We start from the raw sequence: 22,304 nt of genomic DNA, 5'->3' as shown, positions 1-22,304 counted from the left end.
TCTCTCCTAATTACCTTATCTGCTACTATGTGTTTAACTTTCATCTCTGTGAAAGTATCTCCCCCTGAGCTTTAGTCTTGCATTTTTCAGTCATTCAGTTGCATCAGACTTTTTGTGATCCTGTAGGTGGTTTCCTTGACAAAGATACTAGGGTAGTTTGCCATTCCCTTCTTCAGTGGATTAAGACAAACAGAGGTTAAGTGATTTGCTCAGGGCCACACAGCTAGTGAATGCTGTATCCAGATTTGAATTCAGTTCTTCCTCACTCCAGGCTCAGCATTCTATCTACTGAGCAACCTAGCTTCCTTTCAGTCTTACATTACCAACTGCCTATTGGGCAATTCAGATTGCATATCCCAGAGACATCTTAAATTTAGCAATTTCTAAAACTGAACTCATTTCCCCTCAAATCTTTTAAACTTCCCTATTTTTATCAAAGTTACCACTATCCTTTCGCCATCTCAGATATATAACCTTGACATTAGGCTTGACTCCTCACTCTTTTTATCCTATGTATCTAGTTTCTAAATCTTGTCATTCCTACCTTCCCAGCATCTCTTGCAACTGACCCCTTTTGACTTCTCACACATCTACTATCTTATTTCATTCTCTCATCACCTCTTGAATAGATTATTGCAGCAGCCTCAAAATTGGTTTCTCTGCCTCATCTCTTCTCACTCCAGTCTGTCTGTCTGACACTGCTTCAAAAGTAATTTTCATTAAGCACAGATCTGGCTATGACTCCCCCATATTCAACCAACATCAGTGGCTCCCTGTTGCCTTTAGCATAACTTATAAATTCCACTATTTAGCTTTTAAAAATCATTCATGACCTTTTGTCAACCTATCCTTCCGTACTCATTGGACATTATTCTCCTTCCTGTACTCTGTGTTGCAGACAAACTGGACATTCCTCTGTTCCTCATACACAACATCCCATCTCCTATCTCCATATATTGGCACTGTCCATCATCCATTCCTGAAATATACTTCCTCCTTACCTCCACCTCATATAGTCTCTCTCTGCATTTAAGATACAACTCAGGCACTATCTTCCATGTGAAGAATTATCTGATCCTCCAGCTGCTGCTGCCCTCCCACTCAATCTACCTTGTACTTACCTACTTTTGTATGATTATGTAATTATTCATATTATCATGTGTATATATGTGTGTATACTTCATATCTTCTCCATTAGAATATAAATTCATTGACCATAATACGTGTTTTATTCTTGTACTTGTATCCCTAGTTCCTAGCACTGAGAAGGTACTTAATATTGATCTATAAATTTTTTTCTTGAATTTTATTTCCAGTTCCAAATTTTTTTCTTTACTTCTTGCCCCTCTGACACTCACTAAGAAGGCAATAAATGCAATATCCATTATGTGAGAAACAGGTGCTGACCATCTTCTCAAAATAAGTTCTTTCAGAGGCAACTTTGGTATGACAAAAACTTTTTATTACATTCTCATGAGAATGGGCACCCACAGTAAAAACAATAGGTGAATGCAAGTGTTAAGAGTGCACAGCCTGTGCTAGACTATTTTCTAGTTTTCTCATCAATTTTTGTTGAATATATAGTTCTTGCCCCCAAAGCTTAGATTTTTAGTTTTATCAAACACTAGGTTACTGTGGTCATTTACTTGTATATATAGATTGCCTAATCTATCCCATTAATCAACCACTCTATTTCTTAACCAGCACCTGATTATTTTGATAGTTACTGCTCTATAGTATACTTTGAGGTGGATACTGATAGGCCAATTTCCTTTCCTTTTTTTATTGAACCCCTTGGAATTCTTGACCTTTTGTTTCTTTCCAGATGAATTTTATCACTTTCGTTCAACCTCTATAAAATAATTCTTTGATAGTCCGATTGGTATGGCATGAATAAGTAAATGTAGGTAGTATTATTATTTTTATTATATTGGCTTGGCCTACCCATGAGCAATTAATACTTCTCCAGTTGTTTATGTTTTATGCATGTGAAAAGTGTTTTATAATTGTGTTCATATAATTCCTGGGTTGGCTTAGCAGGTAGCCTCGCAAATATTTTATGTTGTCTGAAGTTCTTTTAAATGTAATTTTCTTTCTATCCCTTCCTGCTGGGTGTATTGATAATATATGGAAATGCTGATGATTTATGTGGGTTTATTCTATATCCTGCAATGTTGCTAAAGTTGTTAATTATTTTGAATAGTTTTTTGGCTGACTGTAAGCTTCTCTAAGTATGGCATCATAGTATCTACAAAAAGTGATGGTTTTGTTTTCTCATTGCCCATGAGGAAGTCCTTCAATTTCTTTTTCTTATCTTATAACTATAGCTAGCATTTCTAATACAATATTGAACAGTAGTGGTTATAATGGACATTCTTGCTTTGGCACTAATTTTGTTGGAAATGCTTCTAGTTTATTTCTAATGTAGCTAATGCATGCTCTATGTTTTAGAGAGATGCTACTTATTTTAAGAAAAGCTATACTTTTTCCTATGCTTTCTAATGTTTTTAATAGGAAAGGATTTTGAATTTTGTCAAAAACTTTTTCCGCATCTATTAATATAATCATATGATTTCTTGTTATTTATGTTATTGATATGGTCAGTGGGGTTAATAGTTTTCCTAGTATTAAACCAACCATGAATTCCTCACAGAAATGACACATGGTCATAAGGTATGATCTTTGTGATAGATTACTCTAATCTTCTTCCTAGAATGTTATTTAAATCTTTTTCATGAACATTCATAAGGGAGATTATAGTTTTAGTTCTGCTTTTACTCTCTCTGTCTTATGTATAAAACCATATTTGTGTCATAGAAGCAATTTGGGAGGATTCCTTTACTTATTTTTGCAAATAGTTGATATAATATTGGAATTAGTTGAAATGTTTGGTAGACCACTTTTTTTTTTCTTTAGGGAGTTCATTCTTGGCATATTTTCATTTTCTAAGATAGCATTATTAAAATGTTCTGTTTTCTCTTCTGTTATCCTGGGTAATTTGTATTTTTGTAAATATTCATCCATGTCATTTAGATTATCACTTTTATTGGCATATAATTGGGCAAAATAGCTCCAAATAATTGCTCTTTTTATTTCTGAGACTGGTAATTTTGTTTTCTTCTTTCTTTTTTTTAAATCATTAGTCAATAGTTTATTTTAATTATTTTTTTTATAAAACCAACTCATGGTTTTACTTACTAGTTCAATGGGTTTTTTGTATTTTTATTATTTTCTTTTACTTTCAGTTGCATCAATCTCCTTTGATTTTCAGGTTTTTTAATTTGGTGATTAATTGGGGATTTTTATTTTGTTCTTTTTCTAGTTTTTAATTGTATGACTAATTTTTAATTTGCTTTTTCTCTCTTTTGTTGATGTATGTAGAGATATGAATTTCTCCTTAAGTACTGTTCTGCCTGCATCCCATGAATTTTGGCATGTTGTTACATTGGTATTATCTTTAATGAAATTATTGATTGTTTCAATGATTTGTTCTTTGACCCACTAATTCTGTACCATTGGATTATTTAGTTTCCAATTAATTTTTAAGTTATGAATACACAGCTTTTTATTGAATGTAATTACTATTACATTATGGTCCAAAAAAGAAGACATTTAACATTTCTGTTTTTCCAATGTTTTTGTGAGATTTTATGTCCTAATGCATGGTCAGTTTTTATGAAGACGCTATGCACAGTTGAGAAAAAAGTACACTCATTTTTACCCTTATTCAAGATTCTCCAGAGCCTATCATATCTAACTTTTCTGAATTACTATTCATATTAATTTCTTTCTTGTTTATTTTGTGGTTAGATTTATCTAGTTTTGAGAGAAATAAATTTAGGTTCCCTGACTCTGAATAGTTTTACTGTCTATTTCTTCTTATAACTTATTTAACTATTCCTTCAAGAACTGAGGTGCTATGCTATTTAATGCCTAAATATTTAGAATTAATATTACTTCATTGTCTATGGTACCTTTTTTGATAATAAACATTTTTATTTAAAATTTTAACTTCTAAAGTCTATCCCTTTTTCCCTCCCCCCCTACCTAGCCCTCCTTGAGGCAGTAAGCAATCAGATATAAGTTGTACATGTGCAATTATGTAAAACATTACCATATTATTAATTTTGTACAAGAAAACTAGAATAAAAAGAAAAAATGAAAGAAACAAAGTGAAAAATAGCATGCGTCAGTCTGTGTTCAATCAATATCAGGTCTTTCTTTGGAGATGGATAGTATCTTCATCATTAGTCCTTTGGGATTGTCTTGGATCCTTGTATTGCTGAAAGTAGTTGTCATTCAAAGTTCTTCACTGAACAAATTTGCTGTCACTATGTACAACATTATCTTGGTTCTGCTCACTTCACTATACATTAATTTTATTTGTTTGTTTGTTTTTTGTTTTTGTTTTTTGTTTTTTGCAGGGCAATGAGGGTTAAGTGACTTGCCCAGGGTCACACAGCTAGTTAAGTGTCAAGTATCTGAGGCTGGATTTGAACTCAGGTCCTCCTGAATCCAAGGCCAGTGCTTTATCCACTGAGCCATCTAGATGCCCCTACATTAATTTTTATGTCTTCCTAGGCCTTTCTGAAATCATACTGCTTGTCATTTCTTATAGTACAATAATGTTCTGTTACAATCATGTACAACTTGTTTAGGCATTCCCCAACTGATGGGCATACCTTTGTTTTCTAATTCTTAGTATTCCCCAATTATGGGCATTCCTTTGATTTCTAATTCTTACCTTTTAACAAAATATATTTTCTCTGATTATTTCTTTTAATTAAGTATTTTTTTGCTTTTACTTTGTCTGAAGACTTGATTTGTACCCCTGCCTTTTATTTTTTTACTTCAACTGAAGCATTATAGATTCTGCTTCATCCCCTTATTTTAACTTCATATGTGTCTATTTCAAGTATGTCTCTTGGAAAAAACAAACAAGCAAACAGAAATTGTTGCATTCTGGTTATTAATATGTTCTGCTATCTGCTTCAGCTTTATGGGTGAATCTATCCAATTTACATTCATGGTTCTGATTGCTAAATGTGTGTTTCCCTCCATCTTTTATTTGTCCTTAATTTTTTTCACCTGTTCTTTTCTCAAAAAACTGTTTTAGCTTTTGATCATGGTCTTCCTAAATTTGCTCTCTCTTATCACCTCCTTTCTCTTAGTCCCTTTTCCTCCCACTTCCCTGTTGGGGTAAGATGAATTTTTATGCTGAAGTACATAAGTGTGTGTGTGTGTGGGGGGGTGTAATTCCCTTTTTAAACCAAATCAAATGAGGGTAAGATTCAAACATTGCCTGCTCCTTACCTCCACTTTCCCCTCCATTGTAAAAACTCTTCCTTGCATGTCTCTTTTATGGGCAATACTTTCTCACCCTTTTTCTCTCTTCCCCCTTTTCCTGATGCATTTTTCTTTCTCCCCCTTTCATTCTGTGTTTGAGAGAATGCCAATAAAAATTAACTCACATTCATGTCCTCACTGAATTTATAATGATAACGTTCTTAGGAGTTCCATGTATTATCTCCCCATATAAGACTGTGAACTGTTTAACTTCATTAAGTCCCTTATGATTTCTCACTCATGTGTCAACTTTTCTATTCAGCTCTGGTCTTTTTCTCAGAAATGCCTGGAAGTCCTCTGTCTTATTAAATATCAACTCTTCCCCTTAATAGATTATACCCAGTTTTTCTGGATAGTTTGTTCTTGCTTATAATCCTAGACCCTCTGCCTTCTGGAATCCCCTTTTATAGAGATAGATCCTGAATGTTGTGTGATCCTGACTGTTACTCAATGGTATTTGAATATTTTCTTTCTGGTGGCTTGTTATACTTCTTTCTTGACCTAGGAGCTCTTGAATTTGCCTGTAACATTCCTGGGAGTTTTCATTTTGTGATCTCTTTTAGGAGGTGATTGGTAGATTTTTTTTCAATTTCTATTTTATCCTCTGGATCTAAGATATCTAGGCTCTTTCTTTGATCCTGGCTTTTAGGAAGTGCAGTTATTCTTAAATGATCTCTCCTGAATCTATTTTCTAGGACAGTCATTTTTCCAATGAGATAGTTTACATTTTCTTCTATTTTTTAAGACTTTTGACTTTGTTTAATTGCTTCTCGATATATCATGGAGTCATTAACTTCTGCTTAACCAACTCTAATTTTAAAGTTATTTTTTTCAGTGAGATTTTTTTACCTCTTTTATCAAGCTGTTAATTCTCTTTATTTGTTCATTTTTTGTGGGGCAATGAGGGTCAAGTGACTTGCCCAGGGTCACACAGTTAGTGTCAAGTGTCTGAGGCTGGATTTGAACTTAGGTCTTCCTGAATCCAGGGCCAGTGCTTTATTCACTGCACCACCTAGCTGCTCCTGTTAATTATCTTTTCATAATTTTCTTGCATTACTCTCAATTATTTTCCCCAATTATTCCTCTAAACCTTTATTTGATTTATTAAAATCATTTTTAATTCTTGTTGGGTTGTATTCAATCTGCATTTTTCTTGTAGATATTTTCAATGTCACTGTCTTCTTTTGAGTTTTTAATCTTGAGCTTCCCTGTCTCCATCACAGATTTTTATGGTTAGGTTCCCTTTTTGTGGTTTGCTCATTTTCTGGCTTATTTCTTGATTTTGGATTTTATTTTATAGTTGAACTCTGCTCACCTCAGTGGGTGGGAAGGGATGGCTAACCTTACTTTCTGTGACTAGGTCTGGGGGCCTATAGGTTTTTTGTGTTTCCAAGGTGATGTGATCTGGAGAGAGTTCTAGTCACTATCCTCCTTGTGTTCTGGTCCGTACTCAACTAGGGCTTCTGTCTTTTTTTTTTTTTTTAAGTGAGGCAATTGGGGTTAAGTGATTTGCCCAGGGTCACACAGCTAGTAAGTGTTAAGAGTCTGAGGCCGGATTTGAACTCAGGTATTCCTGACTCCAGGGCCAGTGCCCTATCCACTGTGCCACCTAGCTGCCCCTTCTTTCTTCTTTTTACTGCAAGACCATAATTACTCTTTTCTGCCATGGAACTGGGTAATGAGAGAAGCAACTACAAAAGGGCTCCTACTCCTGCCTCTGGTGCTAGCACAGAGGTCCTCCATAATGTCTGAGCAGGAGTTTAGTCCCCTTACCACTCTTGGTATCACCACTGATGCTGCTACTGCCAACCACAGAGGGTGCTGTTATTGTCTCTAAGCCCCATAGCCTGTACTGCTTCCTCCTCCGCTGCCCCCAGCCAGTCCCTACCCTAGTGTTCATAAGCAGTTTTAATCCTCCTAAGGTGTGCTAAGCTGAAAAATGAGATACTATGAATTTTATTTGGTTATTCTGCTCAGAATTTTATTTGAGGCATTTTTAAAAAGTTGTTAAGAGGATTGGATTGTGAGGGCTCAGCAGAAATGCTCAATTCCCTCCACCATCTTGGCTCCACCTCCACTAAATGTTGAATGATTGAGTAATATACAGCTAATTCATTTAGCTTATGGTTTACCAATATACCTGAGCCTGTTTCAAAGGATTTTTTTGTTTAGGAAGTCCCTATTCATTTCACCCCCACATATTTCCATGACTCTGATTGTATTCACATGAATTTCACCCTATAAAATTTCATCATATTTTTGTGAATGGTTTCTATAATTAACAAGGTAATTTTGCATTCTATTCCTGTTTCCCGAGGTATTAGTAATTTCTCATAACTCTATGTGATATTTTCTCCATTCAATTATGTGTTATTGCTAAAGAATGTGATATATATCAAAAAGAATACTAATATAACATAATTTCTAAAACTATAAGTTATATGCTAGTTGCTGGTTGGCTTTGATTAAATGAGTTTTATTATCAGGAGTTCCACAAATCTAGACCTAATAATAATAATTTTAAACTTTATTTTTACATTCAAAATAAAGCAAAATGACTTTCCATCTAATTTGCACTATTAAATTAGATCCTGTCTTCTTTGTACTTTTCTGGGAACAAAGATACTATCATCATTTTACATGTTATAGTATCATGTACTAGTTTATTAAATCACTAGTTAGTAATAGTAAAAATAATAATAATAATCATTGAAGTAATAATAGTAATGAGGATTTCCCCACTATTTCAGTTTGTTGTTGGAAAGAATAGGTAATCTGTTTTTTAAAATCTATTTTTGCCTCTGACTTTCAAAAACAAAGTAATTTATCTCATCTTAGTCTCTCCTTTTTCTATTCATGATCTTGTCAGTTCCCATGGGATCAGTTTTCATCTCTATATAGATGACTCCCAAATCTACAAATCTAGCTCTTATCTTGTTTTTAAGCCCTAGTCCTACATCAACAACTGACTGCTAAAAATACCTATTTGGATGTCCCATAGGCATGCCAAACTCAATGCATCCAAAACAGGATTTTATCTTTTTCACCAAACCTTGTTCCTCCTTAACTATTATACATATATCAAAGACACTGCTAGACTTCCATTTACCAAAGTTTCAACCTCAGAGTTGTCCTCTATTACCGTCCACTCCACATTCATTAATTTGCCAAGTCTTTTCAATTCTACCTTCATAAGATACATTACCACCATCTACTTCTCTCCATTAACATAGGCCCAATTGTTCAGGACCTCTTCATCTCTTCCCTGGACTATGGTCATAGTCACCTACATGATTTCTCTCCATATAATCTGCCCCACTTTCTCTCCCATGCATGCATTTATCAAATTCTCTTCTTAATGCTCAGTTCTGACCATATCACTTCTGCTTAAGAAGCTTTAATGTCACTAGATCTATATCCAAAAAAGGATTTAAAATGACAAGAAAAAGGAATTATATGCACAAAAATATTTATAGCAGCTCTTATGGTGCCAAAGAAATGGAAACTGAGGGGATTCTCATCAATTGGGGAATGACTGAAAATTGCGGTACATGATTATGCTATAAGAAATAATGAGAGCCACCCCTTAGGAGCTAGTGGTAGCCGGGACCTCCAGACGTGGGGCCCAAGCCCCCACTGGAGCCGCCGCCGCAGTCGTCTCGGCGGACCTCAGGCGGCCGAAGCAGCCTCGGCTTCCCGCGCCCTCACCCCCCTCCCCTGTGGCGGCGGGGGGGGGGGGGGGAGGGGGGAAAGCCGGGCAGCCGCTCAGGCGGCAGCGGCGACAACTACCCGGGAGCTGGAGCTGACACGTCATGGAGGAGCCGAGGCGCGGGACCAGACGCCCAGAGCAGATCGTTGGCTGCCGCAGCAGGTGTTTAGAGATCTACACTTGCTCTTAAAGACTACTTTGGCTGAATCTCCAAACTTTTGGTCTCTAATGTTGGAAAACATAAGAGGTGTTACTGTTGACCATACTAAATTTTGTGCCTTGGACATCTGTGCTAAGTGAAGGACCCTGCACCCACTACTAAGTGATTACCATGGGCCTACTTGCATTTCTGAAGACTCAGTTTGTTGTACACCTGCTCATTGGGTTTGTCTTTGTTGTAAACGGACTTATCGTTAACTTCATCCAGCTTTTCACCCTTGTCCTTTGGCCTATCAACAAGCAGTTTTACCAAAGAGTAAATTGTCGCCTTTCCTACTCACTATGGAGCCAGTTAGTCATGCTTCTGGAATGGTGGTCAGGCACAGAATGTACTTTATTCCCAGATCAGGAAACTGTGGACAAGTTTGGAAAAGAGCATGTGGTCATCATCCTTAATCACAACTTTGAAATTGACTTCCTATGTGGCTGGTCCATGTGTGAACGATTTAGTGTGTTGGGGAGCTCTAAAGTCCTGGCTAAGAAAGAACTGCTTTATGTTTATTGACTGGACATGGTACTTTCTAGAGATTATATTCTGCAAAAGAAAGTGGGAAGAAGACAGGAATACTGTTGTTGAAGGATTAAAACCTTTGTCTTGACTATCCTGAGTACATGTGGTTTCTCTTGTATTGTGAAGGAACTCGATTTACAGAGACAAAGCATCGAATTAATATGGAAGTGGCTGAATCTAAAGGATTACCCAAACTCAAACATCATTTGTTGCCCAGAACCAAAGGCTTCACCACTACAGTTCAGTGTCTCAGGGGAACAGTTGCAGCAGTCTATGATGTAACACTCAATTTCAGAGGAAACAAGAATCCATCATTACTAGGGATCCTTAATGGAAAGAAGTATGAAGCAGATATGTGTGTGAGATTTCCTCTGGAAGATATCCCACAGGATGAAAAGGAAGCAGCAAAATGGTTTCATAAACTTTATCAGGAGAAGGATGCTTTTGCAAGAGATATACAAACAGAAAGGTGTGTTTCCAGGGGAAGACCATGGACACGCCTGAATTTCCTCGTATGGGCAACTATCCTTCTATCTCCTCTCTTCAGTTTTGCATTTGGTGTATTTGCAAGTGGATCACCCCTTCTGATACTTACATTCTTAGGATTTGTTGGAGCAGCTTCCTTCGGAGTCCGTAGAATGATAGGAGTAACCGAAATAGAGAAAGGTTCTAGCTATGGAAACCAAGAATTCAAGAAAAAGGAATAATTAATCGCTACAGATTGAACATGTGTAAACAGATGGTGTGGTATCAAATTAACTTAATTAAAAACAAAACAACAGAAAAAAACACTTAGAAACTATCTTTTTTCTTATTAACTGGTGACTAACATTAATAAATAAATAAAACTTGAGCCAAGAGTAAAGAAATTGGAACGATTGACAGAAGAACATCAACTTTCTACCTGTGTTCACAATGTAAGGATCTCAATGTAATTCAAACTTTGGAAGAAATCTGGGCTTAAGCAACTGGTAATGTTTTGCTTTGTTGATGAGAAAGGGCAATGTCAGGGGCATTTGAATTCTCCAAATGACCAATCTCACAAAAATGTGATTTTTAAAAGAAGCCTATGCTTAAAGGAGAAAGCTTGTTGGATACTTTCTCTTAAAGTTCATGTAGTTCTTTAAAGAAAAGAAAAGAAATGGGGGGAGGGCATTCCAGCAAGTTTTCCTGTTCTCTCTTCCTCCTTTGATCCTCAACAAGTTTTTCCCCAGAGAAAAAAACAAAGTACCTCGTTAAATGAATCAACAGCTGTCCCTTCAATGAAGTTTTGAATAAAGGGTCATGGGAACTGAGAGTACCTGGCCTCTTCTGCTCTGATTTTCAGGCAGTACTTGGTAGATTCTATACTATGGAAGGCACCTATGAAGAAATATCTCTCTTAGTGATAAACACATATTGATGGATTGAAACCGAGTAGAGTTTTTTTTTCTTTCCACTTCTTCAATGCCTTTATTTTCTAGAGCTAATGTTTGCCCCATTTTCTAAATGCAAAAATGCATTTTATAAATACTTATGCCATAGATACAATGTTTTTGAAGCAAGGGAACCCTGGGAATTATATCTATAAAAAGAGAATTATTTACTCAATAGTTTTGCAGCCCTTTTTTCATTTCTCTGCTTGTTACTACTAGAACCCCATATTTCTCTATCATTGTACCCAGGGGTAGCTACATTGCATGGATTTTCTTTATCAATGAGCAAACATCATAAAGTAGCTTAATTACTTTTCCTATATGCTGTACAGTCTAAGGAAGAGCATACATACAGAGATTCTCTATAATGTGCATTGGAGGCATTTTTTGTTCCTTATATCAAATCTGTAGGATGCCCTTTAAGTAGTTATGTCACCATTGAGCCTCTTTCTGTCATAGGTAGATGGAGATACTGAAGACTGGTTTGGGTTTTTTTTTACTTTTAACATATGAAACAAATGAAAATGTTGATGAATTTTGATTTATTTCTAAAAATTGAAGACAAAGAATTTGACTTTTTTGTTTATCCTTTTCCTTTACCCATGCCCCAAACATGTATAACATGTTATGTTCCTGGAGGCAGCCCCTCATTGTATTTAGGTAGGGTAGTCATTAATACATTATGAGTGAATAGATGCAAATTGTTTTGTAGCATTGAAGAAATCATGTCTAAACCCAAGTTAAACCTTTATCTATCTCAGTTGCATAAAAATTAGAATCCTTAATGTTCTAATTGGTGTTGAAGGATAAGAGTGAAACATTTTACTTTTTTCTGTATAATCCTGAGTCACATTATATCCCCAAAGTATTTCCTTTAATTTAGGGCATTAGGTAAAGATTTTAGGTCTTCAGGTAAACTGTTTCTCATTCGAGTTGCTTATTTTACCACCTATCCCTAAAATATGAAGTCTCATGGAGGTGGCAGGGGAGAGATTATCTCAGACTAAGTGTATCTCACTCTTCCAGCCAATCCGTTCCTCCCTAGCAAAGCACTGTGTTACCAGTCCTGCCTTTATTGGCCTTTTTCTCATATTTTCTAGTCACCATTCCTGTCCACCTTAAATATTGTTAACATTTTCCATCACCTTCTAAGGAAAAAAATGGGTGTTTCTTTTGATATTGTCAAACCAGAATTCAAAATGGATTGAATTATTTGGGAAAGAAGAAGGTAGAGGGAAGGGGGAAATTAAAGCAAATTGATAAAGCCATTATATATTGGCCAATGCTGTGTGTTAGGAAGATGTTAGTGAGGTCGTATATTTTCTTTATGAAGAAGATATTAAACCTATTTATATTTTCTTGGTAACTTCAATGGAAGGAGGCAGGTATAGTAAAGGTTGCATACCAACTACATTTTAGTCTTATTCACAAGCTCTGGTTTTTTAAAACAAATTTATTGTTGAGGTGAGGAGGAAAAACTCTTTTTCTTCTGTGCTCCTCTATCTTCGCATATTTCTCCCTTACTTTTCTTCCCAACTAACCTGGCAATACAGTACTGTGAATAAATAGAGACTACTTTTATTTTTTAGATTTTCTTTTCATGATACACTGTTTCTGTGTGAATGTATTTAAGATCTTTATATTATCATTTGCTAATTCTACCCTTCTAAATAGTCATGTCTGGAAAGTTTTAAAGAAAAAGATGAGACTAAAAAGTTCAACCGTGCAGAGTATATTACACAAGGAATGAAAGCAACATGGTATTTTTTTCTATTTAAAAAATAAAAAGAAAAGAAATAATGAGCAGAATGCTCCCAGAAAAACCTAAAACCACTTACATAAATTTATGCAAAGTGAAACATCCTGTGTACAAAGGAACAGCAATATTGTAACATGACCACATGTTACAATAGCTATGTACATGACTTAGCTATATTCGGCAATATAGTGATCAAAGATAACTCTGAAGGACTTAGGATGAAAAATGCTATCATCTCCAGAGAAAGAACTAATGGTGCCTGAATACAGATTGAAGCATACTTTTTAAACTTTATTTTTCTTGAGTTTTTTATCTATGTTTTCTTTTACAACATGGCTAATATAAAAATATGTTTTGCATGACTACATATATATAACCTATACCATATTATTTTGCCTTCTCAATGACAGAGGTGAGGAAAAAGAAAGGGAGAGAATTTGGAACTCAAAAGTTTTAAAAATTAATGTTGACAATTGTTTTTGAATGTAATTGAGGGAAAATAAAATGCTAAACAACACACACACAGGCATGCACATAAGAAGCTTTAATGTCTCCCTGATGCTATAGAAAAAAAATGCAAGTTCCTCTGGCGGTAAGACCCTTCACAATCCTACTCCAGCTTATTTTTCCATATTCATTTTCCTGCTTCATATCATTCATGCTACCTTCCAACTAATCTAGTCTATTTGTTCTTTCTCTCCCACACCATTCCATGTTTCACACCCATGTCTTTGCAGGGTCTCCCATCCCTAGAATACTCTCGATCCTTACCTCTGCTTTCTGGAGCTGCCTCCAAAACAGCTCAACTGCCATTTCCTATGAAAAGCTTTTAATGATTTCCCCAGTTAGTGTTTTCTGATGCTATCCCTTGAAATTATTTTCAGTTTACTTGAAATATATTTTGTATTCATTCACCTGTATATCTGTTATCTGCCACTGCTTGAACAGTAGATAAGAGTGTTAGACCTGGAATGAGGAAGAACAGAGTTCAAATCCAGCCTCATACACTTACTAGCTGTGTGACACTGGGCAAGGCATTTAAACCTCTGTTTGCCTCAGTTTCCTTATTTGTAAAATGGGAATAATAATATCAGCTACATCCCAGGGTTGTTGTGAGAATCAAATGAGAAAATGATTATAATGTATTTAGCACGGTGGCTAGTAAGCTTTGTATAAATGTTAGCTATTATTATTACTGTAGACAGAGACTTTCGTTTTTGTCTTTCTGTCTCTCATGTCTAGTGCAGTCACTGACACATAGCAATTCAAATCATTGTTGAATTAAAATAAATTGAATTTCATGGCAAAATTGGAAAGTCATAAAATTTGAAAGCTTAAATTTTTACATAGAAAGCCCTCTCAACTGAGGGTTGAGAAACCTGAACTAGAATACACACACGTGGACATGTATGTGTGTGTGTACATGCATATACATATACACATGTGTATGTACACATGTATACACACACATATATATGTGTGTGTGTGTGTTTAGTTTTCAAGAGAACTAAATTTGTACTGCTCCCAATTGCCTCCCTACAAAGCACACAGTCAACAGAAAAGTCTAGAAAATGATGTTTTCTGTGCTCTGGCCTTCAAACACACACACACACACACACACACACACACCACTATTGAATTAGAAATGAGTCAGTGGCCCTTTAGAGAAAATGAACTATGGAGTCTTTCCACTGAGTTTCATTAGCTTGTTGCCATAGAGCTGAGAAAGCCCACAGACTTTTCTAAAGGACCGTTAATGTCACTATATTGATGGAGCCCATTTAATAATCACAGGAAAGAACAGAAGAGAACTTTAATAACTGAGGAATGTGTATGTCTTGGCAACAGGAGCTGTTTACTCCTACCAAACTAATCTAATCACAGCATCACTTTCATCTTAACCTTGAGTGAACCAAACATGGCTATTCCCTGAACTCCATACTTATTTAACTATGGTGCAAGTCCCTTAAATTAATAAGGAGTTTCATTTTTAATTACTAAAAGCATAGGTTTTAATTTCTGGTTCATTAAAAACACCTCCTGGGTCATGGCTAATTCTCACGGTTCAGGAATTACATAAATTTCCTTCTTGTTTTCAGGAAGCTGGTCTCTTGGTCCCAGAGTGAGCATTTTGTATTCCAACAGCCAGGTTTTTTGAGATCTCTTAAGTGGGGACCTGAGGACAGGCAAATATTTATCCACTAAATTTCCTTTTTAAAAAATGTCTACATCTTTTGCATTTAGAAAACCAAGTCTCTTCTTTTCTCCTCTTTTCTAGTCAATTCAGTTTGACCCTCTCGTAAGAAAAGTGTATTTTTCACTAAACAAAAAGTTTTATTAATCATACATGGTCTGATTTTACTTTCTCGGTAAATGTGTGGCCCCCAATAAGAAAATCCATATATGAAAATCTGAGTTTATAAGCTAGATAAAATAAAGTAATAACCAGGTTAAAGAAGGATATTTCTCTTTATAAAAGTACTTTATACTGCAAGAGTCTCCTTTATTGTATCATAAAGTTCCTTTAAATCATAGGTCCCTGGTAAATCTCAAATATGCATCATTTGACAAAATTATATGAATACTCTTAGAATTATGTACACTGCAGTAACAATGCATTACCTCTAGTTAATGGATTCCTCAAAATACATACCTTACTATAGGGAATTGTTTTGAATGCTAGGATAATCACATGACATGTTTAATAATATTAATAATTAATAATATTAATAATAACAGCCATTGCAATGGGGAAGGGGTTAAGTGTAATCAATTCTTGTGAAATGCTTTCAAATATTCCTATTTTTTGCCAAGATATCCTCTTGGATTCCATTCTCTCCTACCTCGTATTATACTTTGTACATGTGATATCCTTCCCAGTAAAATCCAAATTCTCTGAGGGCAGAGACTGTTGAGTTTTGTCTTTGTCTCTTTACCCAGGATGCTTCTTGACAGGCACTTAACAAATGTTTGCTCATTTGAATTAAGAACACATACAAAAATCACAGCAAACTTATTTGGATGGCAAATACAAGGAAATGTTTTACTAAAAAAAAAAATTCCATATTATCTTAAAGTAATTCAAAAGATACGTGCATCAATTCCAAAAGACCAATAATCACTATACATGTAACCAGCCTGACTCCTATTTAAACTGTTCTTTTTACCAAGAAGTTCAATTATAGTCATACTTTACTGATATTTATGTTCTTAAGAGCTAGGAGGAAGAGTGAATTAACCTCTGAAGATGGAGTTACCAAGACCTAAGTTCAAAGACTACCTGATAAACTTATTAACTGTGGGATCCAGGGCAAATGGCAACTCAGTTTCAGTTTTCTCCTTTCTGTGAAATAGTACTTTGCACACAGGAATATTGTGAAATCAAATGTGTAAAGTACTTTGTAAACCTTAAAGTACTATATAATTATAAGTTATTATTGTTCTCTTTATCATTCCTATTGGCACCCCTGTTTAAATCTGCTTCTCTAAGATGACTCCATTATCCACACTATCACCCAGGCTCCTAATCTCAGTCATCTTTGTCTCTTCCCTCTATGTAATTTGTTATAAATAATCAGTTGCCAACTTCAGTTGAGTGTCGTTGTTGTTGTTCAGTTGTATTTGACTCTTCGTGATCCCATTTGGGGTTTTCTTAGCCAAAAAACTGAAGTGGTTTGCCATTTCCTTCTCCAACTCATTCGACAGATGGGGAAACTGAGGCAAACAGGGTGCTTGATGTAACTTGCCCCAAGGTCACAGAACTAGGAAGTATCTGAGGCCAGCTTTGAACTCAGGAAGATGAGTCTTCCTGATTCCAGGCCCAGCACTCTACCCACTGTGCCACCTGACCTCCCATTTGAGAATACCTTTCCAATATCTCTCATTTCCATCCCAATTGTTTTGTTTCTACTATAACCAGCTTTTTTGTCAGGTGTTCATCACTTCTCCCCTGCTATAATAGCCTCCTAACTAATCTTTCTATCACTTCTCCAATCAATCCTTCTCAGCACTGCAATGTTCCTAATACATCATTTTTTTGTTTTGTTTTGTTTTGTTTTTTAGTGAGGCAATTGGGGTTAAGTGACTTGCCTAGGGTCACACAGCTAGTAAGAGTTAAGTGTCTGAGGCCGGATTTGAACTCAGGTACTCCTGACTCCAGGGCCGGTGCTCTTATCCACTGCGCCATCTAGCTGCCCCAATACATCATTTTAATCATCTCTTCTAAAACCTTTAGTGACTGCCTGTTGCCTAACATTGCCATTCAAGGCTGTATCCAGTCTGTCTCCAGCCTACCTTTCCAGCTCTATCTCACATTGTTCCTCTATATTTATTCTACATTGCATCTAAACTACCTTACTTTCTATATTTTTTATCCTGCTTGCTCATGTCTCCACATCTTTGTTTTTGCCTTCTTCTAAGTCTGTGATGGATTTCCCCACTTAAATTTTCTCATAGCACTTTGCAGTTTTCTGTTGCTCCAATAATAATAGCAGAGTTACACAGATATTTAAGTTTTGAAAAGCACTCACTTATCACATTTGACTGTCATTTTTCTTCATGTTTTATTGTGTCTATTATATTGAAATAATTAGAAGATCCCTGTTTCATTAGGGTAGATCGTTATTGGAAGATTTATGGAAATATTTAGATCAAATTAGCAAAAGATGAAAAAATCATGGATGGACCAGAGTCTACATGGATGAAGGGAATATTTACATTGACAAAATCATAGATCCATTATAAATATTAAATTATAAATCCTTAAGTACAGGGACTATGTCTAATTTCATTTTTGTTTCATCAGTGCAGTGCACATAATAAGTACCAAATAAATTCTAGTTGAATTGAATTGAAAAGGAAACCAAAATAAAGAATGGCAAAGAGAACTGTTCGAGGCCATTTAGTAAATTAAAACTATGGAAGGTATGATATTATTTCATCTAGTTCAGAGAAGTGTTCTTGAGATTGGTTCAATTCAGTTATAGCCAAAAAGTTCCACATCATAGTTATGTCTATGGAATAAGGTCAAGGAAATTTTTAAAATTCAGACTAACATCCAGCCTTTTTTAATCTACAGAACAGTAAATGTTTGGATGTTTAGAATCCCCTAACTGTGATGTAATTGGTATTTAAACTTTTATTAAAATGTTTGTTATTGAGTAGATATAGTCTTGTCCTGGTAAAATATTCCCCAGAGATGAAAAAAAAAAGATGATTACCCTTGATTATGAAGTGAGGCACCATGTTATAGTAGCTAGAGAACTAGCCTTGAAGCCATGAGGAACTGGGTTCAAATACTACCCCTGACACATACTGTCTGTGTGATCCCTGGAAAGGACTTAACCTTTCCATGCACTAGGTAACACTCTCATATGCTAAACTACAGAGAAAGTACCTGCCCACCAGCACTGAAAGAGGAAGTTTCCTAACCTAGAAGTTCCCTATACCAATGAAATTACACGTCCAGTTCCCATCCATAATTTATAATGTATGCCATTCATTTGCTATATTTCACCTAGAAATAATCCTATAAGGGGCAGCTAGGTGGCGCAGTGGATGGAGCACCGGCCCTGGAGTCAGGAGTACCTGAGTTCAGATCCGGCCTCAGACGCTTAACACTTACTAGCTGTGTGACCCTGGGCAAGTCACTTAACCCCAATTGCCTCACTAAAAAAAAAAAAAAAAAAAGAAAAGAAAAAAAAAAAGAAATAATCCTATAAGTATGAAAAATTAGGCTAATTGCCTAAAGTTACCTTCCTTTGAAGGACTTATAGCTAATAGAGGCAAAATTGATACTGAGAAAGACGCAAGCTTCCAAGACAAAGTCATGGGACTAGGCCTCCCCAGTTCCATATTCCTTCCTCAGACTACACCCCTCTTGTGACTTCTCCACTTCATGTCTCAAGAGTCTAATCCGATTTAACCTGTATAGAAATGTGGTATGGGGGTGGAAATCGAGGTAAGGGTTCAGGGACTTGGGGTATTTTTATTTGCCTTGCTTCTAGGAATAAAATGTGTTTGGCTCTTGAAAAAAAAATTACTTTTGACCCATGCCCTTAGCAAAGACAAGTCTTTGATCTGAATGCATGAGTCTATGTTTTTAGGGGTAGATGATGTCTACCAGACATAGACAGGACTACCAAAGTACCAAAAACAAGGGTCTTTAATCAAGACAAGGGAATTGCAATCTGGGACACTCTGGAGTATTAGAGTGTCTAGGAGGGGACAGGGTTTAAATATGCTTCCATAAGGTGGGAGTCTCATGGAAGACTCAGCCTTGAGAACTTGTTACATAAGTTGTTTTACATAACAACCAATAGTCCATAGAGAAGGCTGGGGAGGCTCAGGAAGTGGTGCCCTCTGGTCAGAACAGTGGGCTCCAGATGCAGCAATAGGGGGGGGTTCCAAAGAGACTACAAGACCATCTCCAACTGGTTTAAACCTGCTCCAATCATGGGGTCAGGGTCAGGTAACTCTTCTGATAGCTGCATTTGACAAGAAAAGCCCATCATATCCATTTTGTCTGGCTGAAAGACCTAACATCAAAGAATTAAGAGAATCTGAGCACGGTTTGTGATGTGTTTTAATTAGATGGTATAAGATGAGAGCATATTGAGGAACAATTTAATCTAGAATGTGATTTTTCATAAGTATTTCCTGAGCGCACTAGAATTCTATCCCATTGCAAAAATGGAGATTATTCCAAATTTATCATACAAGCTATGTTTGATATTTGTTGACGTCCTGTGAGGCTTATGGTTAAGTTGGACTCTGTCAATTTGAGATTAGTAATGATGACCCTTTGACTTGTAACGCCTAGCTTCCTTTAAGATTAAATTCAAGAGGTCTTACCTGATTCTCCCAGCTCTTAATCCTCCACTCCTTGAAAAATCACTTAGTATTTATTTTAATGTATCTTGATTTACTTATCTGTCATTAAGTTGTACCCTCGTAGGACAGGGGTTCTTAACCTGGGGATCTTGAAATTTTTTAGTATTGTGAGATTTAAAATTGGATATTAGATCATAAATCTCCCCTACTTAACCTTTCCCTTAATTTATCTCCCAAACTAGTAAATGGAAGCAGCTTTTGGTTTTCTAGATAGACCTTTTTATTTATAGTTATGATAGTCACAAGGTGATGTTGATTAGAAGGATAGGAAAGTAGAAACACAATACAAATCGTCTTAAGTCTAAGCTTAGTCTATATTCCTTATAAAAACTCACCAAACCGACAAAGGCCACCTTTGGAGAGAGACCATCTGTGCCGCGCCGTCAGGAGTCCCGCCAAGCAGGCAAAAGGCCTCCTCTCGTTCTCTCCACCCCAGAAGTCAAAAAAACCCGGCAGGCAGTCTGACATGCGCAGCAGGCGGCCTGTACCCGGCAGGCAGTCTGACATGCGCAGCAGGCGGACTGTTCATCTCCTCCCCAAAAGGGTGGTCCTTGAAAAACTGGCGTCTTTCAGTTATCCTAACCGACTGTTAAAAACTTTCATATTTTACCACAGTATCTTAATATAATTGGTTTCCTTTATAATCCCATATCTTTTATTGTATTCATTTTTAAATATTCTGGGGTTTCCATAGGCTTCACCATATTGCCAAAGGGTCCATGATGCAAAAAAGAAATAGATGAAAGGATGAATAAATGAATGAATAGATAAATGAATGAACACATGAAATAAGAACCCCCTCGCCCTAGGAGAACGTAAGCTTCTTCTGGGCAGTGGTTATTTGTCCTCCTATCGCAAGCAGTTAGCACGGTGCATATCTCATGACAAGTTGTTCCTAAATGTCTACTGAATGATTTCTTATTGGTTGATTTCATTTGGAACAGAGCTTCTCTGCTGATACCTCCTTGCCAAAGGTCCCGCTACGCCACCTACTTTGATGTTGCCGTACTGCGCTGCCTGCTCCAGCCCCACTGGTCAGAGGAAGGCACTCAGTGGTCCTTGATGTATTATCTGCAGAGATTGAGGCACATGCTAGAAGAGAAGCCAGAGAAGTCTCCAGAACCAGAGATTCTGCACCTGCCCAGACCCCGCAGCAGTTCTATGGTGGCGGCAACTCCCTCCCTAGTGAACACTCACAAAACCCAAGTAAGAAATATTCTTTCTCCTTCCTTACACTTTGGAGCACTGACTATAAATTAACAACCATTTATTTTCTTCTGTTTCTCTGAAAATGATTATCATTTGTGCGAGGGCTTATTATAGTTGGAGGATTGCCCCGAAACATAGTCTTCCTCTGTCTTTTACTCCAGACTTTTAATCTTTTTACGATTCTTTTCCATTGAATTTAGCCCTTAAATAAGAAATATATATGCATATACATGCATGTGTATATACAAATATATGCATATATGTGTATGTAAATATATACACACATGTGCGTGCATATACGTATAGGTACACACACATATATGTAGAGTTGTGTATATATATCCATGTGTGTGTAACTATTACATGTCTATATGAATGTATACATATATTTATATGTAAGCATATATACACATATGCATGTGTATATGTATAGGCATATACACACGTGTGTGTGTATATATGTACATCCTTGTGTGTATAAGTGTTATGTGTCTATACAAATATATACCTATATGTGTATAAATAAGTATGTACACATATGCATGTATATATGTGTAAGTATATGTACATGTGTACATATGTATATTCTTGTGTGTGTATGACTACTACTACTAACATACATTTAAGGTTCTATTGAGCCAGAATGGAATATTTGACTACAGAAAATATTCTAGTTAACTGTGTTAGCTATATATATCACAATTAAATAGGCAACTTTCAAAGCATTTGAAAACAATAAAAATAATGATAATGATTCACATTTATGACGCTGTTAATATTTACAAGCCACTTTTCCTCAAAACAATTCCATGAGGAATCTGCAAAACTTATCGATGCTGGGTTTTTTGTTTTGTTTTGCAGGGCAATGAGGGTTAAGTAACTTGCCCGGGGTCACACAGCTAGTAAGTGTCAAGTGTCTGAGGTCAGATCTGAATTCAGGTCCTCCTGAATCCAGGGCCAGTGCTTTATCCAAAGGTCTACCTAGCTGCCTCCAATGCCATTTTAAGGATGAGAAAACTTACACTGACAAAGTTTAAGTGACTTGCCCAGGGACACTTATACTTGCACTGAATATTAGCTGTTCAATTTTTGTAGTGCTTCTTGGTCATCACTAAGAAACATTAACTGTCATTATATGGGCCTATAGACATAGATAATCTAAGAAAATGTGCTGAATATCCACTTTTACCCAGTGCCACATCCTGAAATTTGTTAAAATAAACCCACTAGATTATTTATTTATAT

General features: G+C 36.1%; 1 protein-coding gene and 1 pseudogene across 8 annotated transcripts in view; both read left to right on the top strand.

The window, feature by feature from the left end:
- Window positions 1-22,304, top strand: part of UNC80 (unc-80 homolog, NALCN channel complex subunit) — a 259,417-nt gene that overhangs the window by 31,843 nt on the left and 205,270 nt on the right. For all 8 annotated transcript variants that reach the window (XM_043991060.1, XM_043991061.1, XM_043991059.1 and 5 more), the window contains exon 8: window positions 20,795-21,056. In XM_043991060.1, coding sequence (XP_043846995.1) covers window positions 20,795-21,056 — 262 coding nt within the window. The remainder of the gene's footprint in view (window positions 1-20,794; window positions 21,057-22,304) is intronic.
- On the top strand, window positions 9,210-10,574 carry LOC122745658 (annotated as a pseudogene).

Source organism: Dromiciops gliroides, chromosome 3 (assembly GCF_019393635.1).
Source record: "Dromiciops gliroides isolate mDroGli1 chromosome 3, mDroGli1.pri, whole genome shotgun sequence".
Lineage (NCBI taxonomy): Eukaryota > Metazoa > Chordata > Mammalia > Microbiotheria > Microbiotheriidae > Dromiciops > Dromiciops gliroides.
Note: the sequence above shows the minus strand (reverse complement) of the source record. Positions and strands in the feature narration are given on the sequence as shown.